A 27853-nucleotide genomic window follows, 5' to 3' on the forward strand; every position below is an offset into this window, starting at 1 on the left:
AATAACCTAAATAATAATCTAAAAGCGCAAAGCATGGGGTTCAGTCCGGATAACAACTTCCTGAGCAAACTCCCTCCATTGAGAACTTAAAATTATATTCGAAATTCTTCAACGCCCAACCTGATTCGTCCAGCGAGTTTAGGCTATTCTCTGTTAAGATACCGACAGTTTTACTCACATGTAATCAAATCATCAAAAATTGCCTGCCTTTCTTGAGTGAAGAGATTATTACTTGTTAAGATAAACAATTATGATGCATTTTTTATTTAAATTTTTTTTTGTGTCTTCTTTAAAATGTGTCGCTTGATGAACCGAGGTCACTGATTCTCTACACCTCACAGATCTGAAACGAGTGCGTAAAGGACGCGGTGACTGCGTGCCCTGTAATTACCTAATTATCTGTTAATTTGTTCAATTACACGTTTAAAGGCACCTCCCCAACAGAGGCAGGCTGGAGGTCCGGTGAGTAAAGCAGCACATGGTCAAAACCAGCTAGGGAATGGGACCCGAAAATGGCGTTGGATCTGTTCCCAATCTATCAGCCACACACACCGACACACCTTGCCAGCTCATTATGACACAACGACTAATTGCTCTTTGCAAATTAGTGGCGGAATGTTCAGCCTTACGCTAACTAGAACCAATTCGCAGGCTATGATAGTATGCTGTACAGTACTAACTTTCCAGTGCTATTTGTAAGCATATAACGTGAAACTTTTGGACTAAATTAAACAGATCTACAAGGGTTGGCCTCCGGGGTATGTAAAAGTGACACCTCCCTTCCATGTTAGTAGATAGTGAGTAGGTTTAAAATTGGTGCAAATATTGATTAGACTATATAGTGAACTTTTAATGGTTAGTACTGTTTTAAATCATCTGAGGCCTATATGTGAGTAGCCTACCGAGCGGTTGCAAGATATAAGCAGGTAAGTAAGCCTACATTTCAGTTTCCTTCAAGATTAAAACTTAATTTGACTTGATTCACAGAAATCAGCTATGTCGGATGCATATACATCTCGGATGTGAAGAGTTCTATTAACGTGTAGGTACTAATTTATATTTTTTTCGAAGGCCTAGCCTATTATCATAGAAGGAAATCCCGTATAGTAAAAGGTGTGGATACTATTCGTCCTGCTACAGGCATATGCGTATATGCTACTATCTACAGAATTACAATTAGTCTTCAGACAAAATACACACTATAAAATAAAATCATTGTACTGAATTCAAAAGATAAAATTTAAATATGCCTATTTTCGCTCAATGTACCGGATGCAAAGCTAAATCAACGTTCTATTTAATGTCACAGCTATAGGGAAAATATATTTATATTTATTGTACTTAAGTCTTATTTTTGTAATATTGCTTTAAAATCGGCGTTGATTTTTATTATTATACAATGCATTATTACTAATATAATTAGGCTACGAATCAGCGTCTGGCATTGTATACGGATTGTATGAGTTACATGCGTGCCCACACACTCACAAGAAAAGATCCCCCAGATCTTCTGAATATATAGCCTAGGATAAAAAGTCGACGCTTAAGGTTGTTTCGGCAATCCTTTGTAGGCTAATAGGCTACTAACTTAACGTGTATTTTTCAAATGCCGTTAAATATCTCCATGATTCAGCTAAATCTTTAAAATGTGCTTAATTACATGTTTTCCTCCAATGTTATTAACCACATATCAAAAATGTGGTTAATGACATTTTAATGTTATTGATTGTCCTGAACAGTTATCTAAGTTGGAAAAGTACACGAGACAAAAAAGAAATAAAAATACAATTTAAAATATAAAGGTGATTTATTCACGAGAATGTACTGACTTTTTGTTATTCGTTTTCATCTTCTAAAATTACAGACTAGAAAAGAATTTTCTGCACAACGAAGAGCAATATCACACACATATACACACACACGTGTGTATGTGTGGTGTGTATTAAGCTATATGTGCGAAACGGTATTTATCTAGACGATCTCACAAAAAATGAACCCACACAAAAAATTAATATATGTGCTCATACACATGAAGCGCGTTTAACTTGTAAATATTTCTCGGTCCCGTTCCATATCTGTCCATCATTCTGCTAGATCTTCTCTGGTAAATGATGCATTAGATGCATTGAATGTATTTGTTGTGCGAGTTTGAAAAGGCGGCGATAATCTGGGAGTGAGAGATAAGAAATGCCATTTATTCAGCGGCACTTTGGAGCCTATTTCCAGCCCCGATCAGCCCCATTCTCCCGACACCTCCAGCAGCTCGCTGATAACGATTAGGCTATTTATTATCTTCACAAAGAACAAAGATTAGCTAGCACCGATGAAAAATTACCCCTGGATGGTAATAATCAGAAGAAGGAGGACCCGGGGATCCGTAAAGCATTTTTAACCCCCCCCCCCCCCCCACAACCAAGCGCCCCCCCCCCCACCCCACCCCAACCCCCGCCGCCCTCGTCCAATTCTGTCATATACCCACATATAAAATCAGTATTGAAATTGCACTTGCTTCTTCCTATTAAACAAATAACGTATTGCCTGTCACTCCTGCAAAGTGATGGTGGCATAAAATCCATGGTCCCACACAGGAAAGATAACAACTGATATGACATTAAATCTTTAAAACAAAAATAAATACTTGGGCACGAATTGTGAACTTAAAATGACTATAGGTTAGGCTATTTAGAACAACAACAACAACAATAATAATAATAATGAAGATGGTGGGTACGTAATAGAGTAGTTTATCATAATTTTCAATTTAAAGTTACGGTCGAAATAAGTAACAACAATAACAATAAATAGTCCCGCTAAAAATCAGTACAAGTGCATTCAATGCCCTGTAGAGACATACATTTTTTTCTGAGCGGCGTTTTATTGTAGCTACTTACGAAAATGTTAATGCATACATGTTTCTTTCTTACTGTAATCAAAATGGCAAACCCTGTGACTACAATAAAGAGGAGAAATTATGTGTGCCTGGGACAGAGAGAGAGAGAGAGAGAGAGAGAGAGAGGTGAGCAGTAGCGTGATTAATTAAAAGTGTTTTCTAATGCGGGCGCAAGATGGAAGTGGATGTTCAGCCCTGATAAGGCTTTATCTCGCGCACATCAAGAGCACGCTGTTCTCCTTGCCACACTAGATCAAAGGGTTCGCGCTAAACGCCACTCGCACCAATATTGATCGCCAGTTATTATCATGCAAATTCATTTAATATTCAGGAAATTTTAATATACGTTTTGTGTATTTAACTTTTCTATAATTGCGTGTAACTTAATTTCCTAGTAACGCTGCTTTACTTTGTATTTTTTATTTTTCTGTGGTACTGTGATACCCAAGACGCTGTGATTGCTGTAGGTGATAAGGACATCACATCGAAATATATACATCTATATAGATCTGAGTATAAATAGACTTGTATTTATCCGTATAGTGATGAAGTCGGTACAAGTGGCACGGGCTACATTCCAAGGTAATTCGTACAGGCCATGGCATAGCTTTCTTCTTAAATTCATTTTAGCGAACATAGGCTAACATGTGCCATGTGTCATGGGTTAACTTGAGACATATGTTTTAAAAATAAGCGTTATTAAAGCCACACTAAATTGAAAGAAGTGAAATGTGTTGGAGGACTGAAAGGATGCGGCCAATAATAATAATAATAATAATAATAATAATAATAATAATAATAATGCATTTATCAAAAAAATAAATATGAACACGGCCCATCACAAGATAATGGCTATTTTAAACCTCATGTAGATGCACAGTTGCAAAAGATAAGATCTGCATGGTAACGTCTGTATTATTATTATTATTATTATTATTATTATTATTATTATTATTATATTTGTTGTAGTTGTTACTCACAAGTAATCACTGTATCATTATTTCTGAATTCAGACATTATAGTTCAAGGAAGCAGAGGCCTGCAGTTATTTCAAGTAAATGTGGTGACATGACACCAGTGGTCCAACAGTGGACTGTGCAGCGTCGAAATGGTATGAGAAATACAGTACAAGGCTTTTGTAGCCAGAATTAAGAATTCGTTTGAAATTGGAAAGTCAAGTCGCGTAGACCGCTGACAGGATGACTACACAAAAGATGCAAGCGACACACAATGACACGCGCTTGTAAAGATATTGTAATGATGCAAATGAAGACGAAAGGACGAGCGGCGTTATTATGTTCATAAATACACAACTGGCTCATTGTGTGTCTTTTACAATCCAAACCCCTTCGAGAGATTGCTGCCACTTCGCACAAGAAAACCGTGGCAACCTCTCTCTCTCTCTCTCTCTCTCTCTCTCTCTCTCTCTCTAATTATCTCTCTCTCCCTCTGTCTGTTTCTCTCTCTCTCTCTTTGACTCTCTCTGTCTCTCTCAAATTTCGAAGTGCTTTATTGGCACGACAAATATAGGCACTTGTGTTGCCAAAGCAAAGGTTACAAAATACAGCTATGCACAATATGAATGGTAGATTATGGATTAGTTCTCTCTCTTTCGCTCTCTCTCTCTCTCTCTCTCTCTCTCGGTATCTATCTATCTATCAATCTCCGCTGTGAAGGAAAATGGGAAAAGGAAAGACGGGCCCTGCTTTCTTTTAGGTACAAACAGAAGCCATGCTAGCAGTCAGGTTTGTAACCAAAAAATGTAATTCAGACTCATTCAGGAAAACAGCCAAATAGAACTAATGGAGCCAGATCTAGAAGGACGAAGAAAAAGACAGTAAAGAGGGTGACGCAAGGTCACAGGCCTTTACAGAGCATGTATGTCATATTCGTAATCTACTTGTGACACATTGCAATGCATTATATATTAATATAATAACACTTGAAATATAATAATAATAATAATAAATATAATAATAATTATTGTTGTTGTTGTTGTTGGTTTTTTTTATTATTATAAATCTCATAACATCTACTCAAGACGATATATGCTCATGCAGACATCTCCCTTAAATGAACAGGATCAACTTTACTGTTGAAAACTAAGCTCGTTGTTATCACTGTAACTACCGACAACAACAACAATCACGACGACAAAAACAACAATAATAATATGGAATGGGGACAATCTATTCGTTCATTCCATATAATTATGTACCCAGCAATCTATCTATACCTAAAATTCCCTAGGCTATTGGGCTTTCACCCAGTAGTAGTAAGCTTTGGGGTAGAGCCTTCAAATCGTTGCCGAATATTTAATTTCAAGAATAATCCAATTCATTCTGGCAGTTTCACTTTTTGTTTCTTTCTGCTTTCCTTTTTTTTTTTTTTTTTTTTACCCTTTTTCACCCGGGGACACAGTCAAGAGAAGCCCTAGCCTATATGAACCGCTGCTGCACCTGCCCAGCTTCAGCGGGTGCACACAAGCCTCAGTCTCGTGCAAGAGCTTTGCGAGGGCTTTGCATGTTTTTAAAGTATAGGTCGTGTGTGTGTGTGTGAGAGAGAGAGAGAGAGAGGGGGGGGGGGGGGGGTCACTGTCTCAGTGGGGGTTGACAGTGGAAGAAACACTTAAACAATTCTGGAGGCTGCATAATATCTTCATTGAGAATGCATTTTCAATGTCGTGTATATTCTTATACATCTTTACCGATAGTTACGATCAAGTAAACTGCTCTGCCTCTTCTCCATTCATTGACTGAGCTGCTACCTGTACATGCAATCGCCTCATTAAATGGAACGAATATTTCTTATTCAGTTCGGATTCGGATACAGATTGTAAAGGATGCTGTAACAGATGCATATATACATGTGTGTGTGCTTATTATTATTATTATTAGTAGTAGTAGTAATAATAATATAAGTCAGATTAATGTGGGCCTGACAGGAAGGTCTCAGTCCCTTTTTTAATTCAATGCTCCAACTAATACTTTTTTAAAAGTTAAGGGCAACATGTATGGTGATTATATGATTAGATTGAATAGTGGCTAGTATGTAGAAGCAGGGGTAAAGGAATTCTGCAGGCGCATTTTAATGAAGCTGTCGTAGATTTAAAACGTCTTCCACAACAGCTGTCGATATGCAGTAAATTGTCTGGTATGAGCCCAAGATAGGTCAAATGCACAATCTCAGAGTCAAGGATACTCTATTAAGAGCCGATTTAACGCTCACCACTTTACTGTGTACCATATAATACATGCTCATTTGACTATATTGACACTTTCCCAAAATGTCCCAGCGATGAAAACAAAGCAAGTTGCGTGCCCACTGCAGAAATAATACCACCATGCTAATGGTGCATGAGACCATGCAAAAATCTTAATTATCTAACAGAAAATAACGGAGTGACCTATACGTGCAAAATACCCAGAAAACGATTTGCTTACGTCATTAAGGATCATTTCCTTCCCCAAGTAATGCCGAACTGCGCTCAGATTTTCTGTTGGTTAGGGAATTTTGCTCAAGGATCAGCGTCAGCGTCCTTACGGATTTTTGCATATACGTCTTTATATTGCTTCCCTCGCAACCCAAGTTAGCAGCCCGACTACAGAGGACACTTGTTTCACTGATGCCATTAACAGCGCAGGTAATGGGTGATGTCACTTTTTTCACGGTGGATTGCATGGGCGAACGAATAGACTGGTGCTGTTATAGGCTAATTGTACATTACGTACAAGACTTACAAAACATAAGTGCATTCGAAATGGCAAAAGAACAGTAGGCTAATGCTACTGCAAATTAAATAAAATACAACGTTCACACTTTCACTTGTTTTTGAATTCGTCCACTCTTTCGGGGTTGCGCAGAAAGCGGTCGAATCATGCCTTAGCCCAATCGGGAACATTGCCGCTGGCTTGGGAAAAATCTTGACTGGGAAGCACATAACCTGGTGGGTTCTCCTGACTGTAATTCTCAAATACTCCGACCCGGAAGACAGGGAGTGAGGGGCAGCTGTAATTTGACGCAGTGTTACGTTGATCTACTTTTGAATACCTGGAGTACAGAAGTTTCTCCCTCTGTTTTGAGGAGGAAGAGGGGGAGAAAGAAAGAGAGTGAGCGAGAGAGAGAGAGACTTGGCAAGCAGAGAGAGCAAGAGGCAAAAGACGACAGGCAAAATTCAAAGGGGGGAGGAGGGAGAACTCGCTGGCATAATCTGTACACGGAGCCACCCAGACTCTTCGCTTCCCTTGTCGTAACTGTGCTGTTACCCAGAACCAAGCGCGGATGATCTTGATTTGCACTGATGCACTTGAAGAAGGGACGCTGAAGAACTGCCGCAGAGCTCGGCGTGGCGAAGCCCTGTTTTCTTTAAACAAATGAGTCACAGCTCTTCTCTGATTATTTCCATCCCCCCAGATCAACTGCTCTATCAAAGTGAAAAACAGTGGGTCGATGGTGCGCAATTAAATCAAGCAAGTGGGAATTTTTTATTGAAATGCGCATTGCCTTTCTTCAGTTATGGTAAGATCATTTTCACTTGCTCTGATTTAATGTAACGTTGTACGATTAAGACTTGCTTTTGATCGTGATTATGCACACTGTGCTTACCATTCAAACATTGGAATGAAGATGTAATTCTGAGTTGGCTGTGAGTGGTTCGTCACTTTTATGGATTTTCTCTTCATTCGTGTGTATGGCAATACGCTATTAGCAAAAAGATTATTAACAAAATGAAAATTAACAAAAAAGTATTCGTTTCATGGACAAAAAACTGCTTATTTTTGTGACTCGTCAAAATACAAAGGGAGTAAATTGAAGTTGAAAATTGATTAAATAAATTGGAAAGGCTTGATCGTATAGCAAATCAATCTACAGCGCTTGCAATTAATGTATTACAGTGTGAAATGCGTTAAGAAATAGAAAGGGAAGTATTGACAGTCGTCTCCGTACCATTGAGGTGTACATTCGCATGGAATGCAAGATATGTCTGCACACAGAAGCCAGGAGCCCTGCATGTAGACTCACAGTGAAGTCGCGTGGCTGCAGCCTCCCACACCACATTCAATTAAATGGAACAGGTAGAAAAAGCATGCCATATCTTGGGATATTTAAAACGCACACCAACTACCTGGTTGAGCTAAAGACCGTCTTCATTCCAATAATCATACTTTATTTTATTTCATAATATACACAATTGCCAGTGACTTAGCCAACTCTATTCCACCTATTATAAGCATATACAGCTTTGAAAACCGCATTGTTTGGTGCATTTTAATTCGTATGTTATTATTATTATTATTATTATTATTATTATTATTATTACTATTATTATTATATCGCTAGCCATTTGGGTAGCGCAAACTGAAAATCAACAGCTCAGGGGAACGCCTTATCCCCAAACCTGCAAATCGAGCGTATGATGGATAGAAAACCGCATCTGCAAGATCGCTCTTCCTGCTGCTAAAGCAAATTTTCCACGGAATTACACCTTGACATCACATTAATATGACATCATAACTGGCACCTAACGACACTAATACATTAAACGTTTAAAATATTTTCCGACTTGCTTGCTTACCATGTAGGCCTACAAGATTTAAAACGGCAACATTCACCATTTATAACACACACACCCACACACACACACGCATGCACACACAAACGCACACGCACACGCACACGCACAGACACACACACGCACACACGGAACTTTAGGTTAAATCAAAGAACATACAGAAATTCTAAATGTTTATGCCGCTTACCCGTGGAATTCTAATAAGATGTTGTAATTAGATGTCTCGCATTACTCTCTCCAAATGAAAAACAGATTGGCTTCCAAATTCAGCATTAGTAAATTATTATTTTATTTTTCTTTCGCCTCTGAAACGGACCATTCACGCACTAGAAATTCTCTTTTGCACAATTAACTCGTGATTTACTCTCAAAAGCTCAGTTTATCAGAAACCATAAGTTACGATAATAAAGTGTACGACCATACCAAACAAGGCCCTTTAGGCCCCACACAGTAAAATGTCCAGTGTTAATTAAACTCTTAATCCATTACATTTGGTCCCACTTTGGAATGTGGGACCAAATGTTATCTGTGAAGAGTTGAATTAACACTGGACATTTCACTGTGTATAGGCTATGTGTTCTTCTACGTAGTGACATCCTTCCGAAAAAAAAATATTTTTCGAATTGCCAAAATATCAGTATACAATATCAGTATGTTTCAACACGATATTAATTTAAATAAAATGGACACAATACTGCAGTTCATGAAACTTAACATTCACTTTCATCTATTTAGTTAAGTAATTCTGCAAATTGAATTATTTCCTTTCTTGGAGATGAATACTTGAAACTGTTTAGAATTGGTGACAATGAACATTGAGATTAAATCATTCCATCGTATAGGCTACTGACAATGATAATTAACAATAGGCTATGAAAACCTTTAGCATAACCAATAATGAACCATTTTACTTCAAAACCAGTGAAATGAGATAAACCAAAGGTTGAGACTGAGTCAGAAAAATAAAGCACCGCAGATAAACAAACGTATTTTGTCCACACCTGAAAAGGTACGTTTTTTCTCCATTGTACAATGGCATGAGCCTTCCTATAATTACACCAGCTATGGGGAAAAAATATAAAAGGGTTGTCTGTAATACACTGGAGTATTGCTGGCGTGTGACTCCAAAATTAAATCACCACTTTTAAAAAGCTAATGGCAGCTTATTGGGGGAGGGGCTGCAAATTATTTGGTCTCTAACGTGTTTCCGTTTCCATGATACAAATAGAAAACAAAAATACAAGATGCTTATGCCCGTTTTTCAATGACAAGGCAGTTGTGTTTCACACTAGACACCACTGCAGGCCAAAAAGTCACATATGACCGAAAAAACATATGGTCAAAATGCACTCTACTTTTCAAAATATCCACTGCTCTGCGAAAATATTTATTTTATCTGCACCCCAGTTGTGACAAATGTTGTTGAATTACGTCAGACAAAGACACTCCGGTAGCCTTATACGATTTTGAGCCTGAATGTTAATCCAGTTACAGGCAAAGGATTCAAGGTCTCTATTCTTCTGAGCCAGTGTTCCCTCGGGCTGGACTTGTGACTTTTTGTTGCTAGTTTCAGGCCCCCTCTGCTAAGCCACAATCGAATTATCCGTGAGTAGTACAATAATGCTGCAGCTGGTTTGTGTCACTCTTTCTCTCTCTGTAATCAGGAGCTCGCTTATTCCTCACCCGCCCAAACCTGGTCTTTGCCCCATTGGACAATGGAAGGCGATCATGCGCGGTGGGAACAAACAGGTTAAGAACGCTAATCCGTGTCGCGACACTTGTTAATCATTTGAACGATTACTGCGGCTATGAATGTCATTTTTGCCAATCATAACCAATCTTTCTCATTATCCTAAAACAGCGATGTGTTCAGAGTATAAACACTACCCTCGCCTGTATTAACCAGTATAAAATAATGTTTAAAAAAAACAAACAAAAAAAGAAACATTCCAAGCCTATAATATATACTCGTGTTGTCATTATATTACCGGGACAATAGTAGGACAATACTTAGTCTTACAATCAGGTTAAAAGATAAAACCCCCACCAAACCAAAGTTAGTCAGACTAGTCACCGCCTTGGAAAGGACAGTTCAGATAAAATATTGTGGGTGACTGTAGGGAACCTGTTGTGTACTCGCCTTGTGACTGTCCCATGTATTTGACGTAAAGCCAAAATATGCATCCAGCAGGCCAGATGACGTGGATGTAATTAAGGGCAGGCCAATCCACGACTATCCAAAGTAATTTTCAGCTATCGGAAATAGATGTGGCAATGATGACTGTTTGAAAATAGCATCCTGAACACAGCATGTATAGGACTGTACGTGGAGTCGAGTGCAGAGGTGTCTAGTTCAGACTCATGGTTCAAAGACATATGGTGCTAAAGGGGACTTCAAAGTAGCAGGCTTCTGAGGACAGTGTAAATGATTCAATATGTGGTAATGTCTGAAAGACAACAATCGGTGTTGGGATTTCTATCAGCCAATTGCCTACTGCCTTGATAAGTCTTGATTATCAATACATTTTAAATGTTCCAACCACAATCTTATAAAATTTCTTCAACAAAACGCGCTATTAAATGATTTAATGATAAAATTTCAGATAACCATGACAAAAAAGATACAGTTGATGAGCTAATGTTAGATTTATTAGCCGATATGACATAAATATTGAACCTAATCAGTGCGAACATTAATTTTACCACAGACTCACATGATTTGACGATTTAGAGACATCATATATATATATATATATGCTGTCTTTAAATCCTTGAATCCCTGGACTGACGAATCTGCATTCTTAGAATCCGTCCGCTGGGACGTAAATAGATCTCCTTCCCCTCGCTCACTCTCTCGTTTTGTATTATTAAAAGTTCATTTCCTGATTATATATTTTTTTTCTTCTCTGTGATGCGCTGACGTCAGGGTGCGGCGTCAGAGTGGCGGCTAGTCGGCCGGTCAGGGCCCCGAGCTCTCTCCAATTATTGCCTGTCAATCCTTTTTAAGTTCCCCACCCCACCCCATCCCACACACACGTACGCGCGCGCGCACACACACACACGCGCAATTTGCGTGGGAGAAGTGGAAACATTTTTAATGAATTATCGGTATTTAAGGGGTGTACACAAATGTTTTTTGTCATTATGTTGTTGTTATTAATACTGATTTTCTATTGTTTCAATATCCTAATTAACATGGTTTAGCGAAGCTCCCTTCATTGATTTTCGGGACGATGAATCATTTGCTCATTACCGTCTCAGTGAAAGTGACGGGGGGCTGCAGTGAGAAGTGTCACTGACCCGGGCGGCTAAGCCGGAACACCCCGGCCAGCGAGTTTATCCTGCGGTTTGCTGCGACATTCAACCCCGCAGATGGTAACACACCAGACAAGCAGGTTCACTGAATAATTTATTCCCATCAAGTGTTGCTGCAAGGAGTTTCGCGGCCGGTGAGCGGCGATAGGTGTTAAAAAGCGATTGAGAAAAGAGCACGTGGAACATTTCTGTATGCAAAATTACAGCAAGACTGGAAGGTTAGGTAGTCTATAGCTACACGTTATTTTCCTCAGGGCAGAGGTAACGTTATAAAAAAACATCAGACACAAAATGTGAAACACTTGGCAATTCACGTTTTGTTTTCAACAACAAACGCCTTTCTGACAACTCCTCGTAGCCTCTGCCAAAATATTAAATTATAGGACTTCACGTCTAATCACAAATCAGCGTAATTTGCGGGACCCTGTCTTTATATATGTATATGACACTCGGTTGTTTTGACAACATGCAACTGTGGAAAAACAAATGTGCATACCCAGTAAATGGCAACTAATTGTCTTTTGAGTTAAAACGCGCGCACCATGTCTTAGTGCTATTGAGATGTAAAGTAGGTTTTTCCCTGATTAACAAAGCGTCGAATTTTATTTATTTCCATGCTTTTCTATTTTAAAAGGGATGTCGTGGCTATTACCTCAGTATAATTACCGCCACAGAGTTATGTGATTAATGATACAGCAAACAGATTTCAGTTTATCAAAAGAGGTATACTTCAACTAACATAGTCTAATATTAACAGTATCCATTCGAGTTATTTCGAGCGCAGTTTTAAAACGTAACTACTTATTAACCAAATTCTGCGTTATTACTTACATTTATTTTATAAAAGCTCATGGTAAAATATTCCTACATGTTTTACAATGTTACAAGTCATTTTATATTGACAAAATGTCAGAAACTATTTTAAAGAACTGTCAGAAGCTTAAATTTGGAAACCATATGCTACAAAGTGAAAATTGTCTTAGCTTATTGACTGCTCATTGTTTTTGTTTTCAGAAAGAATTACAATATTGAATTGATGCCCCCGTTTGGACACACTTTCTCTCTCCCTCTCTCTCTCCTTTAGGTTTTGTGTGAAAATAAGTCATTATCAAGGGGCAATTGTCCCGTTGATTCGGGTCGCTGCAGAGATCTCAATAAATTACCGTGTTGATTAATATGTCTTGAGATGTGTGGGGCACGGAGAACGGTGCTGTCCGCCAGTTTGAGTTTGGAATGGAAATTGAGGAGTGAGGGTTCTCCGCTGACGAATTAGCCAATCACAAGAAAGGCTAATGTCCATTGGCTAGCAGGAGGTCATTGCCGAACCCTAGACCCCGCCCCTGCGCGCATGATATGGAATTTACTGGCGCCAGCTCTGACAGTTTATACAGCTGCATGTCGCTAAAAGGCCTCTCTAGTCAGCAGTGGCTTAATCGGTAGACGACGCTGCATAAAACAAGACAAAATAAAATAAGCAGACTGTTCGAGCTGCGCGAACACCGAGCAAAATTTGCAATATCCAGTTGTGACTCTGGACTGGACATGCTCCCAACGGGACTGTAAATCGGAATAAGAGAAGTATTAAACGAGAAAGGGGGGGCTCTAAAAGGCATTTCTGATTTTAAAACTGTAAGTATCCTTTTATTGCAATGAATTTATTTCAAAGTCTAAATTAAGCTTGTTCCGTTTCATGTTTTAACTGTACCCAACTGACTTGAGGCGTTTGTGATGACCGGTATAACTCTACAGGGTCGGCAGAGGGGGTGGGAACAGCTTGTGTTCCTTATCGTATATCACATATCTCACATGCATCGCTTACAAAACACAACTTAGAGGAGCGAGAGACACAGTAGTTTGTTTTACAGGAACAACTACCAATACACAACCACTCTAGCTCATAAAAGTACACGTTTGAAATATTAACTTCCTTTACTTGGTTGTGTTACAGGTGTCCAATGCCAAGCATAGCCCGATACCCGTCTGAGAGAGAGATCGAGACTTCGGCTTTGTGAGAACAAGTTGGGAGGACATTATTATCCAGTTTTTAAATAAACACCTTTCACGGCTTCTGGACAAAAACACTTTTTTCAAAGAAACGAAAAGGAATTGCCGAATAACAAAAAGATACTGATAAACGGAGAGCAACAACCGTGCGCTCCCTGGAGGGGCATTCCAGTTGCAAACCCTACTAATTTGCGGAGAGAAGTTTTGGAGATGGATGTAGCAGCGGATCAAACTCGGTGGATGGCGCATCACCATGCTGTACTGAGCGGCCAGCACCCAGACTCGCACCACCCTGGCTTGACACACAACTACATGGATTCAACTACACAGCTTCTGCCGCCGGATGAAGTGGACGTTTTCTTTAATCATCTGGATTCGCAGGGAAACCCCTACTACCATAATCCCGCTCATGCTCGGGCCCGAGTTTCTTACAGCCAAGCGCACGGTAAGATGTCTAAGACTTCCAAAAAGTTGAAGTTGTTACTTCTATTTGTGTAAATATGTTGTAGCGTGTCGGGCGTACTCTTACTATTCAGTCACTAAGAATGATATAGCCTACGTATCTTGTGCTGGGTTACTATGACGTTAAATCTCTATTAACGTCAGCCCTTCGAAAAGTTTAAACAGCTTTATTATACACAGACCACATCATTGATTGTATCCGACAATTATTTGCTATAAAGTGAACCTCTGATTTTGTAAATGGGTGCTCAAACTTTTATCTCAACAAAATATATTCACCGAAAATAAAAAATAAACAACAAAAAAGGAAGAGAGGGAAAAGGAAACACAAGTAATTTAACCCCTCTCTGTTGGAGCGGGGGCTTTCAGAGGGAAGAAAAATAAAAGGAGAGAGCGAAGCACTTCCCGGATATGAAATCAAAACGAAAATCGTGAATAATGTTCGCACTATTCGCGCTGAAGCTGTGCGAGGAAAGTTTGCAATGGCATCGAGCAACAGATTTAACAATTAGCTTAAGTTCTCTTGTTGCGAAATGCAATAGGCCATACCGTAGGCTACATGTTGCCTTTTCTGGCGGCGACATTAAACTAAACAAGACCAGGAAAAACATTTATTCTTTTGCAGGGAATTCTTAGACTGTTTTATACACGGGGTATATAGGCAAACTATGCGCATGTGGGACACTAGGTTTTAAAAGTGTAAGTTCCTAAAAGTTACGAATAGACAAATGAGGTAAATATTAAGGAAATACTATCGAGTTATATTTTTCGTTTTCAAGCTATAGCATTAGCCACAGCTATCTGGTTACAATTATGACGGCATATGACAATATATTTGGTACAATGTCAGGAGTGTATTGTATGTCTGCCACAACAGGTGAGAATCAAATTCCTCACCACTTGGGAAACTTTCTTTACAATACTATAGCCTTTCAATACTTTCTTGAACACGAAGAATAAAACGCGTAATTTTTTCCCCAGCTCGCCTCACAGGGGGTCAAGTCTGCCGGCCGCACCTTATCCATAGCCCAGGTATCCCCTGGCTGGACAGCGGCAAAGCAGCCCTCTCCGCGGCTCACCACCCCAACGCATGGGCAGTTAGTCACTTCAGCAAGCCCGGGCTGCATCCCGGGGGCTCCGGAGCTCCAGGCGGCCTGTCCGCTGTCTACTCCTGCAGCAGTACTTCAAGCACTGCATCGGCGTCTTCGCTTACCCCGGCGTCCCACTCCAGCCCACATCTTTACAGCTTCCCTCCTACCCCTCCAAAGGATGTGTCTCCGGATCCTGGGGCTGCGTCCCCTTCCTCTTCATCAAACAGAATGGACGAAAAAGAGTCCATCAAGTATGTGTCGCTTGCGGATGGCATGAAGATGGAAGGATCCAGTCCGCTCCGAAGCAGCCTGGCGTCAATGGGTGGTCAGACCCCATCAACACACCATCCCATCCCGACCTACCCTGCTTATTCGCTCCCGACGGCGCATGACTACGGTGGCAGCCTGTTCCACCCTGGTAGTCTTCTCGGAGGATCGTCGTCCAGCTTCACTCCAAAGTGCAAAAGCAAAACCCGCTCCTGCTCAGGTAAGTTTCTATCAACGGACGGTTTGTTGCCATTAATAAAAATTTAAAGATGGTTTGCGATATGCCACGTGTGACACCCAATATATTCATTAGAAAGACAAGTGGTCCAATTTTGTGTTTGACCAATATGATCAAACGTCTATGGGGCTGTATATGTGCACAAACCTTGTGACCAAATCCCGTTTTTTTTTATGAGAACAAATGAAACGTCTATGCAACTGTCCGTCAAATTCGCAGTTAAATGAGAAACATGAGTATTATTCAAACACTAACAGTCTGTTAAAGAAACGCATCCAAACTGGTACAAGTCGGCCTACGATGCATCTAAATATGATTTTCAAAACGTATTCATGTCCTCTAAACCAGATAAGGTAACCAAACTATTCAGTTGGTAATTGACAACACAAATGTTAAGATGTTGCCCACGAAAGCTATAAAAGAAAAAATATGCTTCGAATCACTGTAATTCTGAATGTTGGCAGCTTAAAATAAACAAAGCTTTTGGTTCCTTTAAAAACGCGGTTAAATGTTCCCAGAACCTATCCAAGTGATCACCCATATTTATCAAGTAGGCCTAAGCCGAAAAATGCCAGATCTGTATAAATGTAACATTGAGTTAAGTTATTATTTTATACATGTGCAAAAGGGATAAATGTAACTCGTAGAGTCACAAAGTGGATTTCAATCCAAATGTCCTACTAGTAAGCATGCGTTTCACTCGTATAAAATGGCTATTAAATTACGGCTATTAAATCTCGCTAATTGTTTTGGCCAGAAGTTTACAGATGTCGCTGTTGTTTTTAAAAAGAATCATAGTTTTACAAACTTTATATTCTCCTTACTTAAGTCTTCTTCTTTTAACACTAGACAGGGTTGTCTGGTACTGTCAATGTTCATCAGTCGACGGATTTTCTAAGTTAATCATAAAATTGGATGCTATTAGAAGTGGTATGCATTATTATCAGAATTAAGTGACCTATCATTACAAAGCGTAACCTGATTAGTTAACATAACAAGCGCGGGGACAAAAGGTACCCTACTGAAATCTTCGTTGAATTAGTCTCAGTGATACCTGGGGGTGGGTATGGGGTGTGTGCAGACGGGCTAATGTTCGCTCTTTTGGGTTATCTTATCGTGAAGTAGTTGTCAGAACTTGTTTCAGTAGCCCTAATCACATGTCGATTCAATTCGCCACCAAATGTAAACACACTCTCCTTAGATGAAGTTACACAAACAAAACCAGTCGCGGTCAAAGTCTCATAAATAAATACGTCCACTACATGCAGATGTAAGCATGGGGTTCCTCCACTGACAAAGACTTAATGCCATTTTATCTATTATTTTATATTAACTTTCAAATTATTAAATCGAAGCGAAGACAGATATAAAACACTTGACACAACGCGAATTTAATACATCCACAGCCGATATCTAAATCCTAAAAAAGCTTAAAGATGGAAGATATAATATATTTTCATGAATTCAAACATAAGTGTAGGAAAACATTTCCTTCGTAGCAAGACAATTCTATTTATTCAGGCTATTGTTTGTTTTAGAGATACCTTAAAACGAGAAACGAATCGGTTCATTAGACAGCTGGAACACGAATAAATTAAGCGTTTATGAAATAGATACATATTAAAAAGTACTGGCATAATTTTCTCCTTTTACATAATTACGCATTGCAGGGCTAGAACACTATGACTGACGTCCCGTTGGGGCAGAGGTAGTAAGGGTGAAAGCTGCATGTTGAACTAATATGTCCCTCGTGGCGTCTGTTGTTTAGAGAACCCGCTTCATGCTTTGCTGTTTTTTTCTGAAATGTGGACTATATTATACATTTAAAGGCAGGAGTCACGACGCTCCGTCTCCTGCCATATCCTGTCTACCTCCAAGTGGACAGGGCACGACATGCACCCCCGCCCCACTCCTCTCCCCAAGACTAACAAACCATTGCGACGCTACACGCCATCAATGGCAACAATAAATCTGTTTGTTTTTTTGAGTATAAGGTCTTGGCTTGCGGCACTGAGTAGCAGAGAATGTAAACAGAAAAACATTTATATTAGTTTATGTGAGTCCAATATTGATTAAATGTACTCTGTGAGAGTTGAGAAATTTGCTGTGTACTTTTAGAAGATCTCAGTGGCAGTAAATTATATATAAGTTAAGTGGTAATATTAGGTTGCCCATCACGTCGGATCAAAAGCCGTTCGATTGGCTAATAATAACAACAACAATTTGAATTATTATAATTATTATTATTATTATCATCATCATCATCATCATTGTTATTATTATTATTATTATTATTATTATTATTAATAATAATAATAATAATAATAATAATAATGCGTTTTACATTATGTGCTCTAATGTAAATTTAACAAACAAAAATTCGATTCGTATCTCCATTTTAATTATAGTATCACACTGAGGACATAAAATACCTTTAAAAATTTTATTTACATCGTGCCCTTTGTTTGAATTAGTATTTTAGCTCGTTTGTTTTTTTTCAAGTATTCATTATTTTGAAAAAGATTATTGTCCCAACGTGATCCATTTACTACCCCTGCATCATACTCCCACTTCTGACACGTTTATTAACTGCTTTGTAAACGGACTGAATTGATATTGCCCTCAAGATGTATTATTATTATTATTATTATTATTATTACTACTACTACTACTACTATTATTATTCAAGCTAAATTGATTCAGGATGTGAATTCAGGAACCTGGTAGTAGCCTTTTTACCAAAATGATAACTGTTTTGACCTTGCAAATGTCGATTAGACTACATAATAATAATAATAATGTAAAGTGTGTCATAAGTAAAACGTTAATAGCAAGACAATATACTTCTTACTCCATTAAGTCACACATTTGACAGAATCACACTATAGGCTTTATGAGGACCAAAGTATTTGGCTGTGCATCAGCTCTGCTGATAGATTAATGAAGCACCAGTTTCCCCTGGCACATTAGGATAGCGGTTGCTAAAAAAACCTCTTCCCCATCTGTGAGATCCAACATAGATATCTGTCACCTTGCTAGATTAATCTTTAAGATGCTGGCATGGTATAATTTTGGAAGTCACTAAGCATACATACCTTAGATCTGCTTCCTGTCGGACTAACCCTGCATTCGGCCCCATCCCCTCTCCCCAGCCTCTCTTCCTCTCTATTGCTCTGTTCACATGGTCTGCGTCTGGCATGTATTCCCCTGACTGAAGCAACAGCCTCATTTAAATCAGTGCAGTTCCCACAGACTGTTAGTTCATCAATTCCATCGCTTTAGCACAACTAGAATTCCAGTGCAAAGGGGTATGGGGAATAAACACTCTTTTTTCACGTTTGGGTTGGTGGGGTTGGGAATGGTGTTTGAGTGAGATACCAAGGGAAGAAAAACCTCTGTAAAATAGGTGCGTCCAAAAGAGGCATCATGATTACTACACAGTGTAGGTACCGATCTGTGAGAAGAGCCAGCAATGGCTGAGGTTTCACTGGGAGATGCCAATCACAAATTATATCACTGCTCCACACATGCCGCAGTATCCATATTCCCTAACCCAGCACAGGGCTTGTGCTCTTAGGCCGGTAAAGACCGCAGGGATAACAGGACAGGTGATGAACACAAGCCTGTGCTTAAAGCCCACATAAAGGGTAACAAAAGCAAATAACCAGCCACAATGCATAAGGTGTACGCTCAACAAAAATGGCAAGCTTCAGCATCCAGACGAATATTTAAGGTAGTTACTATATGTGGGAACAACTATGTGATACCCTACACCACTTTTAAAGATTATTTATAAAGCCATAATTAGCTTAAAATTTCTGGTTGGCAACCACTGCCTAGCTTGGATGTTATGAGCTTCACATGATCCAGTCAGCAGCTGAATCTGACCAGCCATGGAGTTACACAAGCCAATCAGACAAAGAAAACCCAGGAGCAGTTTTTGATTTTTCTGTTCTAAAAGTCAGAGGAAGGTTAAACACATTTGCCTACATTCACTCAATACCGAATACACTTTCCCAAACACCCTACCCTGCGTGGTACCACTAAAATGAAAATGCAATTAGTGACAGAAACAGAATGTAATAATTAGGGCTGTTACTAAAACAAAGACAACAACACATGGAACTTAATTTAAAGACCACATTCTACACAATTCCCGAGCCCACAGAACTCCACAGGATATATGCATAATTTCCGTGTCCCTGCCTCCACACCCAATCTGTCATGATCTTGGACTTTACTTCACAATATTGTTCTGGAATTTATAAACTGCTCTTTGCAAATGGAGCATCCATTAATGTTATACAAACACTGTTGGACAAACACTGAAGGGCTAATACGCCTTATCAGTCTGGTCACAGTTAATGAGTCAAACATTTAGTGATAATATGTAGGCAGCCTGGTTGCACTGAAAGCCTGCTTGTATAACAACACACTCCATATTTTCAAGAACAACCAAACAATATGATAGCCTTACAGAAATATTCGACTTCAATACCGTGACCTTTGCTCATGAGACATTTGTGTGTATACCTGTGTCCCGGGGTGTTTATTCATAAATTTTATAAATATCCCTTTGTTTTCCCCCACCTGCATGCTGCTCAGAGGGACGAGAATGTGTCAACTGCGGGGCCACCTCCACCCCCCTGTGGCGGCGGGACGGCACCGGGCACTACCTCTGCAATGCCTGCGGCCTCTACCACAAGATGAACGGCCAAAACCGACCCCTCATCAAGCCCAAACGCAGACTGGTGCGTATACCACAACTATCGCCCGGCCTCTGAGAAGGGGGTAACTAAGAACACAAGAGGGGACCATAAACACAATTCTAGGAAAGTTATATTTTCCCGATCAGCTTCCTGGAATTGTGTTTCACACTCACCCTGGTGATCCCATACAACGCCTGTTACAATACAACGGCTATTGGTATTGTTACTGCTATCATTATTGCTGCTACTTCTGATACTGTCACTGATAGTACTCGTGTGGGTTTTATTATCATCAATGCAATTCACAGGCTATTATTGGTGTTCTAAATTAATTTGTTTTAATAAGTCTTATTAAAAGACTTATCTTATTGACTTAGAATGGTCATTTGAATAATGTATACACCAAGGCCTCAGCAGAGAGGACCGTTTGTTTTGAACGTATAATGTTGTAATGTTGCTGTTATTGTGGATTGGCTTTCTGAGCTAAATGTCAGACCCACACAATAAAATGTCCAGTGTTCATTCAATCTAACAAATAACATTTAGTCCCACTCTGGTGCTACACTGGACATTTTACTGTGCATATTCGTCATAATTTACGTGTGATGATCGTTAGCGAGGTTACGGTCGGACTGCTTGGTCCCTGCGCTTTTCGTGGGAGTGTTATAAACGAGTATGCAAAATGTAGGCACAATAAGCACAGTTTCGCCGGAGCAAATGGAAATGATCAAAGGATAGCCTATCATCATCGGGATTAAAATAAATGCAAATGAAATGTTTTTTTAGTTATATAACAAATTACACAGATATGGCAGGGCGTCTAAGTAAAAGACAAATAATCCGGAAAAGTACTACTGATAGAATTAGATAGAGAAGTACAGTGGTAGTACTTTTTATTTAACATTTTGTTTAACATCGGCTAGAGGAAAAAATATACAGACCACATAATTACAAAACAAAAATAATATAAATGGAGACATTGTTTACACAGTCCGTTATATTATTATTGCGTTGTTGAACATATAATATACGACATCGAGTGTTCAATTGAAGTAAATTGTGGAATTTTAGACGTATGATATTTATGATTATGATCATTATTATTACTAGGTTCGGTTCCAAGCTAACTGAAAGTATACCACCGTTTTGAATGAGCCTAATAATAATAATAATAATAATAATAATAATAATAATAATCAGTAAACAGATACTACCGCAAATGTATTGTCGATTTACTTTTTGGGGGCGGATGAGCGCTAAGCGCTTTTTATTCGATATAATATGATTTTTAGTCACTGAATTTAAAGCCAGTTAGAATATCTGGATAACATAAGTTATAACATAACTATTAGAGTGAAATTCAAGCAAACAATTAGTATCCTGAAATGCTGTCGGTAGAATACAGATAGAAGCGCAACTTCTCCGTGACCTTTTCTCTATTTTACACTCCGAAACAAAGCATTTAATGGGACAAAGCAGAATTTACTAATTGTATATAATTAATTTAAGGTGGTAGCAAGTCTAGCTTTAAAAAAACCACTTGCGCTATGCATTTATGACATTTTTCTAGGCTTACATTTGATATGGCCTCTACATGTAAAATCATCGCAGTAGTCTACAATATAAATTATATAAAATACGTGTGGCTTCTGCGTGCATGACAGAATTTAAAAAATAGAAATACAGCCTGTTTCCAGTTGTTTTATTTCGCTGCCCATAATTGTTCAACAGGTTCCAGTCAGATGTAGTAGTTGTAAGAAAATACTTAAATGGATATAACTATTCGCTTTTAAACAGGTTTTGGAACCGAACAAAGAGGGGCATCTAGCGTCTCCAAAAATGCCGTGGGCTCCGTCGAACCTAACCCCATGAATTCGTGGCAGAGCGGCCGCGCGTTCTTACTACAGCTATAGAATTCCATCTAGCGCTCCAGATCTTATGATTCTGACTCAGCAGTGGTTTACACGCTGCGCCTGCATCAGGTTTACACGCAGACATTTGAATACGTAGACGTTGCCCGGTAGCCCTGCAAGTTTTATTGATTTTTGTTTGTTTGTTTGTTTGTTTGTTTTGGAATTCGCTGAGATTAGGATCAAAAAGTAATACACATTTCAGCTAGAAATAATAATCATCGTGCCTGAAAGCAAACATGATGTGGGGTTATTGCTCTCCTGGTTTGTCTGACTTCTACAATAATACTCCCAGCTGCTTGTATCAAACAAAATACTGCTAGATAGCAAAATGTCATTAACATCGCTACTGTAGGCTAAACGAATAAATAATAATATATAACAATAATAATAATAATTAGTATTAGTATTAGTAGGTGTAGTGATAGTATAGTAGCAGTACCGCTATTATACAAGGAGAATGCATTAAGTCTAGTCTGCCTCCATTTTCTTTTCTTTCAATTTTTTTTCGTTTAATTAATTTCCCTCTCTTGTTCTGAAAAGTTCATCACTTTTTTCCATGGAGTCATTCGCCACTACTTTGTACTTTTTAAGCTCAAGTGTTTTCTGAGCTCGTTCAAAGGCCATCCAGTTGTTTCCTATCCGGATATCTGCCCTGGACCGATAAGGAAGCCGGGCTCACGCATGTTTCCGTCTGCAACTAACCGCGCTGAATTTTCTATAGTCCTTACTGGCGAGACCTCGGCGCATACAGTAAAGCGATTAGCACATTGTAGGACCCAGTTTTGTGTTGAGAGACCAAGGGGCGACGGGGAGGGGGGAGGGGGGTACATGGAAAATAAATGGATTTATGTTCTGGCCCAGTTGTTTGCCAAGGTCAGGAGCCTACGCAGTGCACGCGCTTGTCGACTTTCTGTTTTGTACAAATTGGAATAGTCCCTTGTTTTCACAGTTATCTAATTTCACATCAACTCCATACCAGGGCATACCTTACTATTGCAGTGTAGATTACTGCTGAAGGAAAAATAGATTTCCGCATATGGCTGTAGGGGTATACTTAAACTGCATGCTTATAAATGTTTCTTATTAAGTGTGAAAATGGATCGGCAATGGGTACAGAACGCACTCACAGATTGTACATCAGAGGTTTTTACCAGCTCCCCTGCCCTCTCCATTACAGACAGTAGGCTACATTTAATCTACTAATGAACGAAGGTGTAAGAAACACCTAAGAAAATACTGATTTATAACTTAGTATTAAAAATGTATTATAAAAATTAAAATATTTGAATAGTATTGTAATCAGATATATTAACAAACTGTGGCCCAAGGGAGCGAAAAAACTTGCTAGTCTATGAAAGGTATTATGTTTCCAGTACATTTAAGAACAGAAACACGAAACTGCCATAATTAGCTTGCTGTTTGTTAAAGTACCCCAAACACAGAAAGACCTAGCTCAGTACTTCATCCTTGGCCGTCGGCATTTCATTCATGTAGGCCTACCTTTAAATAGCATTGGGGCCACTTCAGATGTAACAGTTCGTAATTGAAGCAGTACCAAAGGAAGTAATGAATTCAAAGCGTCAAGCGGGTGGAACTAACATCAATATTTTACTTTTAATTCGATTGCAATGTTTTAAATAAAACTCCCATGAGTATCTATAGGTTTACACAAAATTGTAAATTGTTAATGTACGCATCATTTCTCGCTTCATTTTCAGCTGAAAGCTTGCATATAGAATACTCAAAAGCACACAATGTAAATGCACTGACATAACCGTTCCCGTTTTAATTTAATTTCTAGTTTCAATTATTTTGCGACATGTGCTAATGTAATTAATTCATTTTTCCACAGTCTGCTGCGAGACGAGCGGGCACCTGCTGCGCTAACTGCCAGACAACTACGACTACTCTCTGGCGACGCAATGCAAATGGCGATCCAGTGTGCAACGCCTGCGGGCTTTACTACAAACTGCACAACGTAAGTAGTCTACCGCCGACGGCGAAATGTACCTAGATTCAGTCGAATGGGTCAAGTGGGCGGACAGCTTTTATTGATTAACGCAAGGGGGAAGACGGGGACGCAAAGCCTATTTATCCCGTCAAGCGCAACCCGTTGACCGTTTTTCTCTTTCTTTATGTCTTTTTTTGCTTTCATTAGAGGCGTTATCCCCAAGAGACAGAAGAGGGTAGTAATATCATTCAAGCAACGGCGTCTGTTAAACTGATGGGTGTTTGGTTAAAAGTAGCCTTTTCAGATTCAGCGTGGCTTCCATCGCTATTTATTTGAAGTAGATATGTTGGCTTTTAAAAGAGATTAGACAAAAGCATTATAAGCGTCAAACTATACAAATTGTCATTTCAGTGCTCCCTAATACAGCTTGCTATTACCTTTATTCATCAGGCTTGGTCCAGTTAGTGACGATAAGAACAGCATGTCCAGCAAAGACATTTTTAAATATCTATTCTCAGTGTTGGTCAATATTGATATAATAATACTAAAGGACTATGGCCAGGATGATTGCTGAAAAATGAAAACTGTGAATGTTATTTTGTAATTAACAAAAATTTGTACCTAAAAGAACACCCCTTGTAATCCTTCCGTTTTCAAATAGATAAAAATCAGACAATATTTGTTTATGGCTATATATACTTAAAGTTATTACAAGTAATCATTTTTAAACACGTTTCCATTAAATTTCAGCTAGTCGCATCCATGTCCACTTGTCTAACATCCTACATCCACCTCTTCAGGTGAATCGACCTCTCACCATGAAGAAAGAGGGCATTCAGACACGTAACCGCAAGATGTCCAACAAGTCCAAGAAGAGTAAGAAGGGTGGTGAGGGCTACGAGGAGCTCTCCAAGTGCATGCACGACAAGGCCTCGCCCTTCAGCGCCGCCGCGCTGGCTGGTCACATGACACACATGGGTCACCTGCCACCATTCGGCCACTCCGGACACATGCTGCCCACCCCCACCCCCATCCACCCGTCCTTCGGCCACCCTCACCACTCCAGCATGGTCACTGCCATGGGCTGAGCCTATAGCTCCCCCTAAACCTCCCTGCTGCGCCGAGTAGCCCATATCCTCCCCTTCAGCTACAGGAGGGGCACAGGAGTGTGAGCGAGCACGTGAGTGAGTGAGAGCGATAGAGAGAGTGAGCGAGTGCATGTGGCTGCGAAGTGGAGAGCAGTGAGCTTTGTTTTCCTATATTTTTTTATCGGGGGGAAAGCAGTGTGATTTGGAATTTAAAGAAGGTACAGAATCTGGCTTGATAAAGCAAAGAGGGAGATAGTGAAATTCAAGAGACTCGTTGAATTTTTTTTCTCTCTGTACTATAAGGATGAGGGGATAACAGGAGCTGTGGAAACAATTGGGGCTCTTTACTTTACCCTCACTGTAAGGGCCACCTGGAGAATTCAGGGTGCAAATATTAGACTATATTATTATTTTTTGTCACTTGGTACCTCCTCAGATGAGCGGCGCTCGAAAGATCAGTAGGGGTTACTGTCGCCCACCAAACTCCCATCATGTGATGTCATCCATCCATTGAAGCACTGCCCCTCCCCCCTCCTTGTGAGCCCTGCCCTTTCACTGCCCCCCTCCCTCATCTCTCCACCGCCACCACCACCAGGCCCTGAAGCAGAGGGTGGGCACGTCTGTAGAAACTGTGAATATTGTAAATGTCTTAGATACAAGAGGTGGATCTGCCGGGAGAGACTGAGCGATTCCCTCCGCATTGTTAAATATATGCTGGATTACTGATTATGGACTTCTCCTATTTTTAAAGGACTTTACGGAAAAAAATAAGCAACAAAAAAGTTTATAAACCCTAATTTGAAAACAGTTTATTATTATTGTTGTTATTATTATTATTGTTATTGTTATTATTATAATTCGGATAATTTATTTTCTTTCTGCATTTTATTTCTTTTCCTCTAAACATATGGCTATTGTTATCGTCATCATTTCTATTATTAATAGTAATTCAAGCAAACACTGACTTATTAGCCAAGGTGCTTTCCCTGAGCTGTAAAACATGACTTTTGATCTGAAAATGTTTCCTCTGCAAAAAAATAAATAAAGAGATCCATTTTTGATACTATATATCCGCTCCATCATTAGACTCCTAAATGAAAAGCTACTAGAAAAGAAGCTTTGTTTATGAATGTCTTTTATGTGAAATCTGAGGCTTTTGATGGACTGCAGGTCTCTGGCACAGAGATCCTCATGGACCTTTCCGGAAGGATATCTCTGCTTCACATCACTTTGGCACTGCGCTGTAGTGTGCACACGCCTGTATTTCGCTATTCTCTGTGTTGTCAACTTTACAGCTTTTTTCTAAAAAATAAAAATTAAAAAAAGGCCGGCTTCTACCTGCTTGTTGAAGTAAATATAACCTGACAATCTAGAAACAATTGCATACTGATAATAAAGAAACTGTACGTGAAAGCAATGCTTCTGAGATCTTGTTTTCATTCCTTTTCTGAGCCTGTCGGGTGTAGACAAGGGCAATCACAAAGGTGGATAAGGCTCAGCCAATCACTGCTTTTCTTAGACACTACTTAAAACACTTCAGGCCAATAGGCAACATTGATGGTTAGTTGTAACATTGGAAATGCAAGGCCCAGGCTGAACAGGGTGGCAGAACAATGTGGTCAGTGAACTGGAGATTATAATCAGAAGGCTGAGCACTGCTGTTGTAACAAGATGTTAATGAATTAGCAATGAATCACATTAGCCAACAACCAGTCATATAAATGGGTTAAACAAAATCTGAGCTATGCAACTTGTGTTGGATAAGGGTGTTTACCAAGTAAATAAATAAATAATGAATTAGGGTGTAAACATTTTTGCTAGTTTGTGATGTTGAACCCAACTGTTGACCCAAACTTCTTCAGTAGGTCATGAACTGTACACCATATTTGTTGTTAGTATACATATTATGTTCTTTTCTTTAAGACCTTCTGACAGCTGCTCCTCATCTGCAATATATGTAAATCTCACTCTGAGACATGGCACTGTTATTGTGTTTAGTTCAACATTTAGATCGCCACCAGGACATTACTGGTCAGCATGAGAAAGAAAGAACTAGCTCTCATTTTTCCCCTACTGTCTCAGACTGACAACAAGGGGTCTTCTGAAAAGGGGAATCTTTGGCACTCTCCAGTGACATAAAGCAGGACTGAAGCTCTATGGTACAGAATGTGTACGTGAGCAACAACATTTATACTGAAGGAAACCAATAGCTTCCACAGATATACAGCTCACGAGCATCACTCCAAATATGGCAGCCTGTACAGAGGAAAGCAGCTGATCCACCCAACATTCAGAATTCCATAGCCCTTCAGTGAGTTGGTTCATAGCTGGCATCTATCAAATGCATTTACAA

The 27853-nt window shown here is 39.4% G+C and overlaps 1 protein-coding gene across 5 annotated transcripts; it reads left to right on the forward strand.

The window, feature by feature from the left end:
• Positions 1-711: 711 nt before the first annotated feature.
• gata2b (GATA binding protein 2b) lies at positions 712-26913 on the forward strand. Of its 5 annotated transcripts, none has more exons than XM_064298681.1 (6): positions 712-926; positions 13726-14226; positions 15225-15820; positions 20432-20590; positions 24314-24439; positions 25213-26913. In XM_064298681.1, the coding sequence occupies exons 2-6, from the start codon at positions 13992-13994 to the stop codon at positions 25498-25500; spliced, it is 1404 nt and encodes a 467-aa protein (XP_064154751.1). In that variant the 5' UTR covers positions 712-926; positions 13726-13991; the 3' UTR covers positions 25501-26913. The 5 variants fall into 5 exon arrangements, with proteins under 5 accessions (XP_064154751.1, XP_064154752.1, XP_064154750.1 ...); XM_064298682.1 differs by lacking the exon at positions 712-926 and adding an exon at positions 6515-6533; XM_064298680.1 differs by lacking the exon at positions 712-926 and adding an exon at positions 6937-7408.
• The last annotated feature ends 940 nt before the right edge of the window (positions 26914-27853 follow it).

This window comes from Anguilla rostrata, chromosome 11 (assembly GCF_018555375.3).
Source record: "Anguilla rostrata isolate EN2019 chromosome 11, ASM1855537v3, whole genome shotgun sequence".
NCBI classification, from domain to species: Eukaryota; Metazoa; Chordata; class Actinopteri; order Anguilliformes; family Anguillidae; genus Anguilla; species Anguilla rostrata.

Coding starts and splice junctions, on each gene's coding strand:
- gata2b (XM_064298681.1), top strand. CDS start 13,992: ATGGATGTAGCAGCGGATCAAACTCGGTGGATGGCGCATCACCATGCT. Junction 15,821..20,431: donor GCAAAACCCGCTCCTGCTCA/GGTAAGTTTCTA, acceptor TTTCCCCCACCT/GCATGCTGCTCAGAGGGACG. Junction 24,440..25,212: donor TTTACTACAAACTGCACAAC/GTAAGTAGTCTA, acceptor CCACCTCTTCAG/GTGAATCGACCTCTCACCAT.